This window comes from Bos grunniens, chromosome 3 (assembly GCF_055505025.1).
Source record: "Bos grunniens cultivar Pamir isolate PY7600 chromosome 3, Bosgru_T2T1.0, whole genome shotgun sequence".
Lineage (NCBI taxonomy): Eukaryota > Metazoa > Chordata > Mammalia > Artiodactyla > Bovidae > Bos > Bos grunniens.
The window spans coordinates 108,822,983-108,838,650 of NC_141167.1; the positions used below are offsets into that span (position 1 = coordinate 108,822,983).

The 15,668-nt window shown below is 39.5% G+C and overlaps 1 protein-coding gene across 3 annotated transcripts in view; it reads left to right on the forward strand.

Annotated features, from left to right (window-relative positions):
* Positions 1–1,169: 1,169 nt before the first annotated feature.
* LOC147376736 (CD48 antigen-like) overlaps positions 1,170–15,668 on the forward strand; it is a 58,000-nt gene continuing 43,501 nt past the window's right edge. For all 3 annotated transcript variants that reach the window (XR_015161209.1, XM_086393480.1, XM_086393481.1), the window contains exon 1: positions 1,170–1,317. Coding sequence is in view for 2 of the 3 variants with exons in the window: in XM_086393480.1 (XP_086249606.1) it covers positions 1,251–1,317 (67 nt within the window). In the remaining variant the exon portion in view is untranslated. The remainder of the gene's footprint in view (positions 1,318–15,668) is intronic.

A 15,668-nucleotide genomic window follows, 5' to 3' on the forward strand; every position in this document is an offset into this window, starting at 1 on the left:
ACCCCATACATAGACTGCCAGGCTCCTCTGTCTATGGGATTCCTCAGGCAAGAATACTGGAGTGGGTTTCCATTGCCTTCTCTAGACAGTCTTTCTGACCCACGGATAAAATCTGAGTCTTCTGCATTGCAGGTGGATTTTTTTTACCACTGAGCCACCAGGCAAGTTCTAGTCACTGTTCAGTCAGTTCAGTTCAGTTCAGTCACTCAGTCGTGTCCGACTCTTTGAAACCCCATGAATTGCAGCACACCAGGCCTCCCTGTCACTGTTAGTGGGGATGTAAATTGGTACAGTCTTTATGTAAAACAGTATAGAACTTTATCAAAAAATTTAAAATAGAACTGCTATATCATCCAGCAATTCCACTTCTGGGTATATATCTGAAGGAAATGAAATCAGGATCTCAAAGACATATTTGCCCCATCCCCCAACTCCATGTTCATTTCAGTCAAGACATGGAAACACCTAAATGCCCATTGGTGGATGAACAGATAAAGAAAATATTCTGCCATAAAAAGAAGGAATTTTTGCCTTTTGTGAGAACTTGGTAGACCTTGAAGGCTATATGATAGGGGAAATACATCAGACAGAGAAAGCAAGTACTGTTTGATCTCACTTATATGTAGGATCTAAAAAAGCTGAACTCATAGAAATAGAGAGCAGAATGGTCATTGTCTGGGCTGGCAGATGGGGAGATGTTGGTCAAAAAGTACACATTTTAGATAATTAAGATGAATAAATTCTGGAGATCTACTGCATGGCAAGGTGACTGCAATGAACAATACTGCATAATATACTTGAAACTTATCAAAAGAATAAATAAATCCTAAATTTTATCATCACAGACACACAGTCATTATGTGAGGGGTGAGAGATATTAACTATCCTCATTGTGGTAATTATTTTGCAATCATACATGTATCTCATGATCATGTTGTGTACTTTTAAACTTACATATACTACATGTCAATAATATCGTGGTAACCTGGAAAAATAGAATGTTTATGATGGTTAGATTTATGAGGTGTGATAACAAGTGATTCTTTATTCTTCTGTACAATTTTCTATATTTTCCAAATTTTAAATAATCAGCATGGATGATTTTTATCAGAAAAAAAGCCTCTAATTTTTTACTTTCTGCTTTGACTCATCAGGCAAGGAGAGCCTCTAGTGCAGAGAGGGTCAGAGAGGGGAGGGGCGGAGAGCAAGCAGAGGAGGAGCCAGAGGTCTAACACAGTCAGCAGGCAGTCATGGATTCCTTAGGCAGCAGCTGGCTCCCCACCCAGACACTGATACTCCAAATCAGTCTCATTTTTGGTGAGTAACAGGACAGGTGGGGCTGCTCCTGGGACAGGGTGGTGAAAGGCTGAGTCAGATGTGAGGAAGACTGGTAGGCAGCTGGAGCTTGCCTGGTACCAACATTCTGTTTCTCAAGCTTCTTTGAGGGTTGAAGGGGAGGAAAGAGGGATGAGGGCCTTTCTGGAATGTCTGCAAGTTCCTCAGAATGGGAAAATCACCATCAAACCCTTACTTCAAAAGGCAATTATTAGCCCTGCTTTGTGGGGCTGCTGCTGCTGAAATGATTAGAGCAGTCTCATTATTCAGATTCTGGTTTGGCAAAATTATCTCCACAATCTCAGGCCCTTCTCTCCATCCCCTACCCCGATCCCCACCCCCCAGACTTCTTCCGTCTTCTCCTTACAGCCTGAGGGGGACATGTGGGGTGAGTGAGGGGCCAGGACAAGCTCCCATTGCCCCATATTCAGGGACATCTGAGCTGTGGGGACATCTGCAGAGGTGGAGGGTAGTGGGGTTGGGAGGTGGTGGAGGAAGTGGGATCCTGACCTCTCATATGATGACCTTTATGTGCGTTTACAGCTCATGACCTTAATGTATGGTTACAGTTGTTTTCAACTCCGCAGAGGCTGAGATAAGGCTGCAGATTCTGTCTTGTGTGTGGATTGTGAGCTGGCCCCCTGACTTTTTACCTCAACCTTTTTATGGTGCAAAGTAAGGTTGAACTCTGCAGTCAGACCCATTGGGTCACAAATTCTGGTCCTGCCCCATATTGGCCATAAAATCTTCAGCCAATGTATATACCTTGGGTCAAGTGGGCTTTACCTGTCTGAGCTTCAACTTCTTTACTTGTAAAATGGATAGAATAACACCCAACTTCATGTGTCATTTGGGAAATTAAATGAGACAGAGCACATTCTGACTAGTGTCTGACGTAGGGGCACAGAATACTCAAGTACATCATGTTATACTTTTCTATCTTGATGAAAGATTTGCAAAGAGACATTTAAAAGAAAAAAGTATTGTTTTACTGTTTCGTAATTGATGGTTTTATCATAATCCAACAGTTTAAAAAGAGAAAAGATTTTCCTTTTGGAATCAAAGGGGTTGTAGTCACACAGAGATTGCACACTTTCCTAAACTCCTCACCCACCTCCACCTCCAGGACTGTGTTTTGTCTCAGACTGCAGAGACGCTGCTGATGAGGGCTGCATGGCCCTCATTGTCCTAACCCTCCCCATCCCCCACTCCCCACAGAGAACTCTGACCTCTTAATTCAGGGATAGGGGAACCTCTGATTTTTGAAAGAAACTACTCTCCTTTCCCTATTTCTGACCCTTTCTTCCCTCCCCAACCTCTAGGAAAATGATCCCATTTACATTTTTCAGCAAGGAAACAGCTGCTCCATTACTGCCCTCCACAATCTGAATTCTTTTTCCTTTTTTTAGTCAGCAAATGTTAAAATTACCTCATTAAGGTCATGGAGTTTGTGTGACCAGTGAGCAGTTTAGGTTGTCCTGATTTTTTTGGCGGTGGGGAGGGATGTAGTTACATCTAGGCTGGTCCCTCTGTGCATCCAGAGCTCTTCCCCTGTTCTGCCATTACAGCGCTTTGCAGTGTTCTCAGAGAGCTGTGTAGGTGGGAGGGCAAGGGCAACACAGGAAGCCATCTGCCCATCTGCTCTCTGTCTGTGCACTTTAGTTGCCAAACAACCACTGAGGGCTGGAAGTCCCCCCAAAGAAAGTGCAGCTGTTCCTGCCTTGCCCAAACAGGCATCAACCGAATTATAAGCAGACTGAGAGCAACAATAACAAAGCTGTGTGTACATAAGTCCCACTTGAGAGGGGAGGGCAGGTAGCTGGGTGGGTCCCAGTGGCTCTAGCCACAGTGTCCTTTACATTCCTAAAACAGTGACAAAACAAGAACTCTTTCCTTTAAATGCATCCGGGATTAAAGCTGATTCAGGCAGTACTGGTTTCATACTTTTAAGAATTGATGTTGATTGAACTAGTGAGTGCTTGTCCTTCATTTAAAATTATAATTTCAAGACATTTAAAGGATATGGCGTCATATCATCATATTTAATTTCAGTTCCTTGAAAATTTGCAAGAGAAAGTTTTATGGGTGTATTTTTTCATGTGCCCTTAAGGCAGGGCACACAGGATGTTTTGGTCTATGTCAGAGATGGAAATGACCTCATTTACATTCTTATCAGCCTTTCAGTCATTGTGGGATTTGATCCTTTTCTGTATGTTCTAATGGATTCCAGAAGCTGCACTAGAAAAAGAATTGGAAATCAGGAATTGGGATCTAGGGATAGTGGCACCAACTTTTCTCTAGTCATTTTTCTCAGTTTTATTGTTCCCTGATCATGTAAAGAATATTTTCTGTAGCCTGAAAGAAATAACTTATTAAATTTCTTTAAATATAAGAGAGAGAGAACAAACAAAAAGCCAAAAAAGTGAAACAAAAACAAAAAAGCTTGCAACCACACAAATAAACAGATCTAAGATTGCCGGGAGAAATATCAATAACCTCAGATATGCAGATGATACCATCCTTATGGCAGAAAGTTAAGAGGAACTAAAATGCCTCTTAATGAAAGTGAAAGAGGAGAGAGAAAAGGTTGGCTTAAAGCTCAACATTCAGAAAACTAAGATCATGGCATCTGATCCCACCACTTTATGGCAAATAGATGGGGAAACAGTGGAAACAGTGTCAGACTTTATTTTTTGGGCTCCAAAATCACTGCAGATGGTGACTGTAGCCATGAAATTAAAAGACGCTTACTTCTTGGAAGGAAAGTTATGACCAACCTGGATAGCATATTGAAAAGCAGAGACATTACTTTGCCAACAAAGGTCCGTCTAGTCAAGGCTATGGTTTTTCCTGTGGTCACGTATGGATGTGAGAGTTGGACTGTGAAGAAAGCTGATCGTTGAAGAATTAATGCTTTTGAACTGTGGTATCAGAGAAGACTCTTCAGAGTCCCTTGGACTGCAAGGAGATCCAACTAGTCCATTCTGAAGGAGATCAGCCCTGGGATTTCTTTGGAAGGAATGATGCTAAAGCTGAAACTCCAGTACTTTGGCCACCTCATGCGAAGAGTTGACTCATTGGAAAAGACTCTGATGCTGGGAAGGATTGGGGTCAGGAGGAGAAGGGGACAACAGAGGATGAGGTGGCTGGATGGCATCACTGACTCGGTAGACGTGAGTTTGAGTGAACTCTGGGAGTTGGTGATGGACAGGGAGGCCTGGCGTGCTGCAATTCATGTGGTCGCAAAGAGTCAGACACGACTGAGCGACTGAACTGACTGACTGACTGAAGCTTTACAGCTGTGTGGAGCTCTTGCAAAGTCTGTTCATTAAATTGCTGCTGCTCCCACCAAGTCACTTCAGTCGTGTCCGACTCTGTGTGATCCCATAGACGGCAGCCCACCAGGCTCCCCCATCCCTGCGATTCTCCAGGCAAGAACACTGGAGTGGGTTGCCATTTCCTTCTCCAACGCATGAAAGTGAAAAGTGAAAATGAAGTCACTCAGTCGTGTCCAACTCTTAGTGACCCCATGGACTTTAGCCCACCAGGGTCCTCTGTCCATGGGATTTTCCAGGCAAGAGTACTGGAGTGGGATGCCATTGCCTTCTCCACATTAAATTGCTAGTCTCTGGAAATTCCCTCATTCCTATCTTTTCCTGAACTCTGACTATTTGCTTACTCTTTAGTGATTTACTTCCCTCTTCAAAAACACCAAACATTGCTTTGCAGTGTTTTGTCTGAAAGAAAATGAAACCGATGAATCACCGCCACCAGCACACCAGCAAGATCTTGTGTCTCCAGTCTTTTAAAACACTTCCTTGAAAACCTAAATACCCAAAAGAAGAAATTAAAAACAGGAAATAACCATGTATACAAATAAATAAAACTCTATTCTGCTTAACTTTATGCAAATATATTGAAAACTGAGATGCAGTGACTCTAGAAAAATATAATTTACCAATACTGAATCCAGAAGAGGAAAATAATCTAAGCAGATAAATTACCTGCTATGGAAACGCAGTCCTGTGTTTCTCCTCTATTCTCTACTGCTAGCACACTACTTCTGATGCTAGATGTAAGAGTTCTTTTCCCCACACCAAGCAATTTTGTCATTTACCAGTTACCACTTGGGCTTCCTACAATTTGCCTCAGTTATAACACTATCTCCTGTCAGATCAGCTTGTCAGATCCCACAGACTAAAGGTTCAATCCCTTATTCTCTCCCAACTTCAGACACTGGTAACAAGTCCAGGTTAGCTGTGCTGTTGACACACTGGCTATAGATTAGAGGTTCCCACGATCTTCTTGTCAGGTTTAATTTGCTAGAGCAGTTCACAGAACAACAGGAGATCAGTCTACTTACTAGATCACTGGTTTATTAAAACATAATTTCTGAACAGCCAGATGAGCAAGACGGATCAGGCCAAGTATGTGGGAAGAGGTGCTGAGCTTGCATGCCCTCTCCTGTGTGTGCCACCCTCCAAGCACCTACCTGGGTCCACCAACCCAGAAGCTCTCCTAGCCCCATCCTTTTGGGTTTTTATGGGGACTTCATTACATAGGCAGAATTGATTGAATCACTGGTCACTGATGATTAAACTCAGTTGCTAGGCCTTTTCCCCTGTCAGCATAAAAGAGCATGGGACTGAAAGTTTCAACTTGCTAATAGGCTTGGTTCCCTCCCATCCCAAGGAGCTTTCCAAAGTCACCTAATGAATATAAATTTCAGTTGTGGTATGAAAGGGGTTTGTTAGGAATAACAAAAGATACCCATTTCACCTTGTTGCTCTGGAGCTAATTCAGGAACTGGGAAAAATATTCAGTTCAGTCATTCAGTCATGTCCAACTGTTTGTGACACCATAGACTGCAGCATGTCAGGCCTCCCTGTCCATCACCAACTCCTGGAGCTTACTCAAACTCATGTCCATCGAACTGGTGATGCCATCCAACCTGCTCATCCTCTGTTGTCCCCTTTTCCTCCTGTCTTTAATCTTTCCCAGCATCAGGGTCTTTTCAAATGAATCAGTTCTTCACATCAGGTGGCCAAAGTATTGGAGTTTCAGCTTCAGCATCAGTCCTTCCAATGATCATTCAGGACTGCTTTCCTTTAGGATGGACTGGTTGGATCTCCTTGCAGTCCAAGGGACTCTCAAGAGTCTTCTCCAACACCATAGTTCAAAAGCATCAATTCTTCAGCACTCAGCTTCCTTTATAGTCCAACTTTCATATCCATACGTGACTACTGGAAAAATCATAGCTTTGACTAGACGGACCTTTGTTGGCAAAGTAATATCTCTGCTTTTCAATATGCTGTGTAGGTTGGTCATAACTTACCCCTGGAATGCTTACGTAGGAAGCTGCGAAGACTTTAGGAGCTATGTCCCAGGAGTAATAGACAAAGAGCCAAATACATATGTTTTTCAAATAAATCATAAAAACACATTACCTTATTTTAAAAATAGGCTAAATTGTCTAAGACCTACTCTTTAAAAGGTAACAGGCACAGTAGTTTCATAGATTAATTATAACCAAAGTTTACACAACAGATGATTCTACCTTCATCACTATAATTTAATAGTATTATACTAGTTAATACAGTTAGATCTGTGTTAAATATGATTAACAAAAGCAACTTAGGTGATCAACTTTATTTAATGCTTCATGAAGTGGCCATTCTCCATTTCCAAGGGTCCAGAAAACTGCAAAATAGGATGAGTGGCAGAAAGCTTTTATAGGATAAAGAATAATGAATAAGGAAGAGAAAAATAGAAAATAAACAAGGAACAAGAAAATAAGTGCAGAGCCCACAGTTGGTCTGGTGTTTAGGGATTGGCTGACAGGATATTTCATTTTCTTGTCAAGCGGAACATTTACAAGAATATGAAAGTTACTTAAGTTTGGGTTTGAGCCACACCCCAGACAGGAGTGGCTCAATCGTGAGCCTAGAAATATATTTCAACAGACCAGAGAAAGAAGTGAGATATAAAATTTCAAAGAAGAGCATTCTATTATCATAATATATAGATGATTTAATTTTGTACTTGAAAAATCCAACAGAATCCATAGAAAAATTCATACAAATAATAGAATTCGGAGGGATGGTATGGGGAGGGAGGTGGGAGGTGGGGTTCAGGATTGGGAACACGTGTACACCTGTGGGGGATGGATGTTGATGTATGGCAAAACCAATACAATATTGTAAAGTAAAAAAAATAATAATAATTAAAAAAAAAGAATTCAGGAAAAAGGTTGTACACAAAATTAAATAAAGAAATAAATGAACATATTCAGTTCAGTTCAGTTCCTTTCAGTTGCTCAGTTGTGTCCGACTCTTTGTGACCCCATGAATCACAGCACGCCAGGCCTCCCTGTCCATCACGAACTCTCAGAGTTCACTCAGACTCACGTCCATCGAGTCAGTGATGCCATCCAGCCATCTCATCCTCTGTCGTCCCCTTCTCCTCTTGCCCCCAACCCCTCCCAGCATCAGAGTCTTTTCCAATGAGTCAACTCTTCGCATGAGGTGGCCAAACTACTGGAGTTTCAGCTTCAGCATCATTCCCTCCAAAGAAATCCCAGGGCTGATCTCCTTCAGAATGGACTGGTTGGATCTCCTTAGGTTACATAATACTAATAACCAGAAAGACATGATGTCAGGAAAACAAAATGCCTAACGTGTAAACATACGGAGAAATGTGTCGAAGATACATGACAAAAATATAAAGTGCTATAGAAGCACACAGAATAATTATTGAACAAATATTAAAAAGTGGAAGTGAAAGTGTTAGTCACTCAGTCGTGTCCCACTTTTTTGTGACCCTATGGACTGTAGCTTGCCAGGCTCCTCTGTCCATGGAATTCTCCAGGCAAGAATACTGGAGCAGATTCCCTTTTCCAGGGGATCTTCCTGACCCAGGGATCAAACCCAAACAGGCAGATTCTTTACCCTCTGAGCCACCAGGGAAGCCTGAACAAATAGAAAAACATATCATATGACCCAATCGGAAGATTAAATTATAAAAAGTTGGTTATCCTGAAATTAATCTATAGATTAAATGTGATCCGACTGAAGCAACTTAGCAGCCACAGTGAAAAATTACCAATGAAATTTTTGTTTTTAAATCCAGATTGTTTATATGGGAAGTTATGAGGGAAGAACACTCAGAAACATTCTGAAAAATAAGCATAATTGAGGGAATAGGTCTACCAGATGTTATAACATATCATAAAACTACAGATGTTAAAACAGCAGAATGTCAGCACGTGAATAGACACAGTAAGTTCAGAAAAGACACAATAAATTATTTTGAGACAATTGGCTAGCCATAAGGGAATAAAACATTATATTCATACCACGTATCTTGTATCAAAATAAATTCTACACGGACCAAAGATTTAAATATATCTGGAAATTTCCTCTGGAAATGGATAATAGTGATAGTTACATGATATTGTAAATATACTTAAGACACTGATGTGTACACTTCAAATGTTTAAATGGTAAATTTTATGTTATGTATATTTTTAAAATTTTTAAATGGAAGAATAATTGCTTTACAGAATTCTGTTGTTTTCTGTCAAACTTCAACATGAATCAGCCATAGGTATTCATATATCCCCTCCCTTTTGAACCTCCCTCCATCTCCCTCCCCACCCCATCCCTCTAGGTTGATGCAGAGCCCCTGTTTGAATTTCCATAGCCATACAGCAAATTCCTGTTGGCTATCTATTTTACATATGGTGATGTAAGTTTTCATACTACTCTTTCCATACATCTCACCCTCTCCTCCCCTCTCGCCATGTCCATAAATCTATTCTCTGTCTGTTTCTCTCTCCTTTGCAGCCCTGTAAGTAAATTCTTCAGTGCCATTTATCTAGATTCCATATATATGCATTAGAGTATATTTATCTTTCTGACTTACTTCACTCCATATAATAGGTTCTAGGTTCACCTACCTCATTAGAACTGACTCAAAGGTATTCCTTTTTATGGCTGAGTAATATTTTTTGTGTATATACACCACAACTTCTTTATCCATTCATCTGTCAATGAACACCTAGGTTGCTTCCATGTTCTAGCTATTGTAAATACTGCTGCAACGAACAATGGGATACATGTGTCTTTTTCAATTTTGGTTTCCTCAGGGTATATGCCTAGGAGTGGGATTGCTGGGTCATATGGTGGTTTTATTCCCAGTTTTTTAAGGAATCTCCATATCATCTTCCATAGTGGCTGTATCAATTTACATTCCCACCATCAGTGCAAGAGCATTCCTTTTCTCAGCACCCTCTCCAGCATTTATTGTTTGTAGACTTTTGGATGATGGTCATTCTGCCCGGTGTGTGGTGATGTCTCACTGTAGTTTTGATTTGCATTTCTCTAATAATGAGCAATGTGGGTTTTTTTATGTGTTTGTTAGCCATCTGTATATCTTCTTTATTTTTTTTTTTAGACCAGTGAGCCTATTTTATTTATTTTTTTAATTCTATTTTTTTCTAATTTTATTTTATTTTTAAACTTTACAATATTATGTTAGTTTTGACAAATATCGAAAAGAATCCACCACAGGTATACACATGTTCCCCATCCTGAACCCTCCTCCCTCCTCCCTTCCCATACCATCCCTCTGGGTCGTCCCAGTGCACCAGCCCCAAGCATCCAGTATTGTTCATTGAACCTGGACTGGCGACTCGTTTCATACATGATATTATACATGCTTCAGTGCCATTCTCCCAAATCTTCCCACCCTCTCCCTCTCCCACAGAGTCCATAAGACTGTTCTATACATCAGTGTCTCTTTTGCTGTCTCGTACACAGGGTTATTATTACCATCTTTCTAAATTCCATATATATGCGTTAGTATACTGTATTGGTGTTTTTCTTTCTGGCTTACTTCACTCTGTATAATAGGCTCCAGTTTCATCCACTTCATCAGAACTGATTCAAATGTATTCTTTTTAATGGCTGAGTAATACTCCATTGTGTATTCTTTAGAGAAATGTCTGTTTAGGTCTTTTCCCCACTTTTTGATTGGGTTGGGTGTTTTTCTGGCATTGAGTTGTAGGAGCTGCTTATACATTTTGGAAATTAATACTTTGTAAGCTGTTTCATTTGCTATTATTTTCTCCCATTTTGAGGGTTATCTTTTCACCTTGCTTGTAGTTTCCTTTGCTGTGCAAAACTTTTAAGTTTTATCAGGTCCCACTTGTTTACTTTTGTTTTTATTTCCATTACTCAAGGAGGTGGGTCATAGAGGATCTTGGTTTGATTTATGTCAAGTGTTCTGCCTATGTTTTCCTCTAAGAGTTTTATAGTTTCTGGCCTTACATTTAGGTCTTTAATCCATTTTGAGTTTATCTTTGTATATGGTGTTAGGAAGTGTTCTAATTTCATTCTTTTACATGTTTCTTTCCAGTTTCCCCAGCACCATTTATTGAAGAGGCTGTCTTTGCCCCATTGTATATTCTTGCCTTGTTTGTTAAAAATAAGGCACCTATAGGTGCATGGGTTTATCTCTGCGCTTTCTATCTCATTCCCTTGTTCTATATTTCTGTTTTTGTGCCAATACCACACTGTCTTGAACTGTAGCTTTGTAGTATAATCTGAAGTCAGGAAGGTTGATTCCTCCAGCTCCATTCTTCTTTTTCAAGACTGCTTTGGCCATTTGGGGTATTTGTGTTTCCATATAAATTGTGAAATTTTTTGTCCTAGTTCTAGTTCTGTGAAAAATGCCTTTGGTAATTTGATAGAGATCACACTGAATCTGTAGATTGCATTTGGTAGTATAATCATTTTTGCAACATTGATTCTTCCTACCCAGGAACATGGAATATCTCTCCATATGTTTATGTCATCTTTGATTTCTATTGTTAGTGTCCTATAATTTTCTGTGTACAGTTCTTTTGTCTCCTTCAGTTCAGTTCAGTTCAATTCAGTTCAGTCACTCAGTTCTGTCCGGCTCTTCGTGACCCCATGAATTGCAGCACGCCAGGCCTCCCTGTCAATCACCACCTCCTGGAGTACACTCAAACTCATGTCCATTGAGTCGGTGATACCATCCAGCCAACTCATCCTCTGTCGTCCCCTTCTCCTCCTGCCCTCAATTCCTCCCAGCACCAGAGTCTTTTCCAATGAGTCAACTCTTCACGTGAGGTGGACGAAGTAGGGGAGTTTCAGCTTCAGCATCATTCCTTCCAAAGAACACCCAGGACTGATCTCCTTTAGAATGGACTGGTTGGATCTCCTTGCAGTCCAAGGGACTCTCAAGAGTCTTCTCCAACACCACAGTTCAAAAGTGTCAATTCTTCAGCGCTCAGCCTTCTTCACAGTCCAACTCTCACATCCATACATGACCACAGGAAAAACCATAGCCTTGACTTGATGAACCTTTGTTGGCAAAGTAATGTCTCTGCTTTTGAATATGCTATCTAGGTTGGTCAAAACTTTCCTTCCAAGGAGTAAGCATCTTTTAATTTCATGGCTGCAATCACCATCTGCAGTGATTTTGGAGCCCCAAAAATAAAGTCTGACACTGTTTCCCCATCTATTTCCCATGAAGTGATGGGACCAGATGCCATGATCTTAGTTTTCTGAATGTTGAGCTTTAAGCCATTTTTTTCACTCTTCTCTTTCACTTTCATCAAGAGGCTTTTTAGTTCCTCTTCACTTTCTGCCATAAGGGTGGTGTCATTTGTCTCCTTAGGTAAGCTTATTCCTGCATATTTAATTCTTTTTGTTGCAATGGTGAATGGGATTGATTCCTTACTTTCTGTTTCTGATTTTTCATTTTTAGTATATAGAAATGGAAGTGATTTCTATGTATTGATTTTGTATCCTGCAACTTGCCTAAGTTCACTGATTAGTTCTAGTAATTTTCTGATACTATCTTTAGGGTTTTTTTTTAATGTACAACATCATGTCATCTGCAAACAGTGAGAGCTTTACTTTTTCTTTTCTGATCTGGATTCCTTTTATTTCTTTTTCTTCTCTGATTGCAGTAGCTAGGAGTTCCAGATATTATTATTAATTATATAATTAATAAATTAAGTGTAATAATATTAATTAAATAATTAAGTGTAATAATATTATTCCACTATGAATAATAGTGGTGAAAGTGAACACTCTTGTCTTGCTTCTGATCCTAGGGGGAATGCTTTCAGTTTTTCACCATTGAGATAACATTTGCTGTAGGCTTATTATATATGGCCATTACTGAGGTAGGTTTCTTTCTTTTTTTTTTTTTTAACTTTACAATATTGTATTGATTTTGCCATACATCAACATGCATCCGCCATGGGTGTACAAGTGTTCCCAATCCTGAACCTCCCTCCCACCTCCCTTCCCATACCATACCTCTGGGTCATCCCAGTGCACCAGCTCCAAGCATCTTGTATCCTGCATCGAACTTGGACTGGTGATTCATTTCTTATATGATATTATACATGTTTCAATGCCATTCTCCCAAATCATCCCACCCTCTCCCTCTCCCACAGAGTCCAAAAGACTGTTCTATACATCTGTGTCTTTTTTGGTGTCTCGCATACAGGGTTATCATTACCATCTTTCTAAATTCCATATATATGCATTAGTATACTGTATTGGTGTTTTTCTTTCTGGCTTACTTCACTCTGTATAATAGGCTCCAGTTTCATCCACGTCATTAGGCTGATTCAAATGTATTCTTTTTAATGGCTGAGTAATACTCCATTATGTATATGTACTACAGCTCTCTTATCCATTTATCAGCTGATGGACATCTAGGTTGCTTCCATGTCCTGGCTATTATAAACAGTGCTGTGAGGAACTTTGGGGTACACGTGTCTCTTTCAATTCTGGTTTCCTTAGTGTGTATGCCCAGCAGTGGGATTGCTGGGTCATAAGGCAGTTCTATTTCCACTTGTTTAAGGAATCTCCACACTGTTCTCCATAGTGGCTATACTAGTTTGCAGTCCCAACAACCATGTAACAGGGTTCCCTTTTCTCCACACCCTCTCCAGTTTTTATTGCTTGTAGACTTTTGGGTCGCAGCCATTCTGACTGGAGTGAAATGGTACCTCCTTGTGGTTTTGATTTGCATTTCTTTGATAATGAGTGATGTTGAGCATCTTTTCATGTGTTTGTTAGCCATTTGTATGTCTTCTTTGGAGAAATGTCTACTTAGTTTTTTGGCCCATTTTTTGATTGGGTCGTTTATTTTTCTGGAATTGAGCTGCAGGTGTTGCTTGTATATTTTTGAGATTAGTTGTTTGTCAGTTGCTTCATTTGCTATTATTTTCTCCCATTCTGAAGGTTATCTTTTCACCTTGCTTATAGTTTCCTTTGTTGTGCAGAAGCTTTTAATTTTGATTAGGTCCCATTTGCTTATTTTTGCTTTTATTTCCAATATTCTGGGAGGTGGGTCATAGAGGATCCCGCTGTGATGTATGTCGGAGAGTGTTTTGCCTATGTTCTCCTCTAGGAGTTTTATAGTTTCTGGTCTTATGTTTAGATCTTTAATCCTTTTTGAGTTTATTTTTGTGTATGGTGTTAGAAAGTGTTCTAGTTTCATTCTTTTACAAGTGGTTGGCCAGTTTTCTCAGCACCACTTGTTAAAGAGATTGTCTTTTCTCCATTGTATATTCTTGCCTTCTTTGTCAAAGATAAGGTGTCCATAGGTGCGTGGATTTATCTCTGGGCTTTCTATTTTGTTCCATTGATCTATATTTCTGTCTTTGTGCCAGTACCATACTGTCTTGATGATTGTGGCTTTGTAGTAGAGCCTGAAGTCAGGCAAGTTGATTCCTCCAGTTCCATTCTTCTTTCTCAAGATTGCTTTGGCTATTCGAGGTTTTTTGTATTTCCATACAGATTGTGAAATTATTTGCTCTAGCTCTGTGAAGAATACCGTTGGTAGCTTGATAGGGATTGCATTCAATCTATACATTGCTTTGGGTAGTACACTCATTTTCACTATATTGATTCTTCTGATCCGTGAACATGGTATATTTCTCCATCTGTTAGTGTCCTCTTTGATTTCTTTCACCAGTGTTTTATAGTTTTCTATATATAGGTCTTTAGTTTCTTTAGGTAGGTATATTCCTAAGTATTTTATTCTTTTTGTTGCAATGGTGAATGGAACTGTTTCCTTAATTTCTCTTTCTATTTTCTCATTATTAGTATATAGGAATGCAAGGGATTTCTGTGTGTTGATTTTATATCCTGCAACTTTACTATAGTCATTGATTAGCACTAGTAATTTTCTGGTGGAATCTTTAGGGTTTTCTATGTAGAGGATCATGTGATCTGCAAACAGTGAGAGTTTTACTTCTTCTTTTCCAATTTGGATTCTTTTTATTTCTTTTTCTGCTCTGATTGCTGTGGCCAAAACTTCCAAAACTATGTTGAATAGTAGTGGTGAAAGTGGGCACCCTTGTCTTGTTCCTGACTTTAGGGGAAGTGCTTTCAATGTTTCATCATTGAGAATAAGGTTTGCTGTGGGTTTGCAATATATAGCTTTTATTATGTTGAGGTATGTTCCTTCTATCCCTGCTTTCTGGAGGGTTTTTATCATAAATGGATGCTGAATTTTGTCAAAGGCTTTCTCTGCATCTATTGAGATAATCATATGGTTTTTATTTTTCAATTTGTTAATGTGGTGTAGTACATTGATTGATTTGCAGATATTGAAGAATCCTTGCACCCCTGGGATAAAGCCCACTTGGTCATGGTGTATGATCTTTTTAATGTGTTGTTGGATTCTGATTGCTAGAATTTTGTTAAGGATTTTTGCATCTATGTTCATCAGTGATATTGGCCTGTAGTTTTCTTTTTTTGTGGGATCTTTGTCAGGTTTTGGTATTAGGGTGATGGTGGCCTCATAGAATGAGTTTGGAAGTTTACCTTCCTCTGCAATTTTCTGGAAGAGTTTGAGCAGGATAGGTGTTAGCTCTTCTCTAAATTTTTGGTAGAATTCAGCTGTGAAGCCGTCCTGACCTGGGCTTTGTTTGCTGGAAGATTTCTGATTACAGTTTCAATTTCCATGCTTGTGATGAGTCTGTTAAGATTTTCTATTTCTTTCTAGTTCAGTTTGAAAAGTTGTATTTTTCTAAGATTTTGTCCATTTCTTCCAAGTTGTCCATTTTATTGACATATAATTGCTGATAGTAGTCTCTTATGATCCTTTGTATTTGTGTGTTGTCTGTTGTGATCTCTCCATTTTCATTTCTAATTTTATTGATTTGATTTTTCTCCCTTTGTTTCTTGATGAGTCTGGCTAATGGTTTGTCAATTTTATTTATCCTTTCAAAGAACCAGCTTTTGGCTTTGTTGATTTTTGCTATGGTCTCTTTTGTT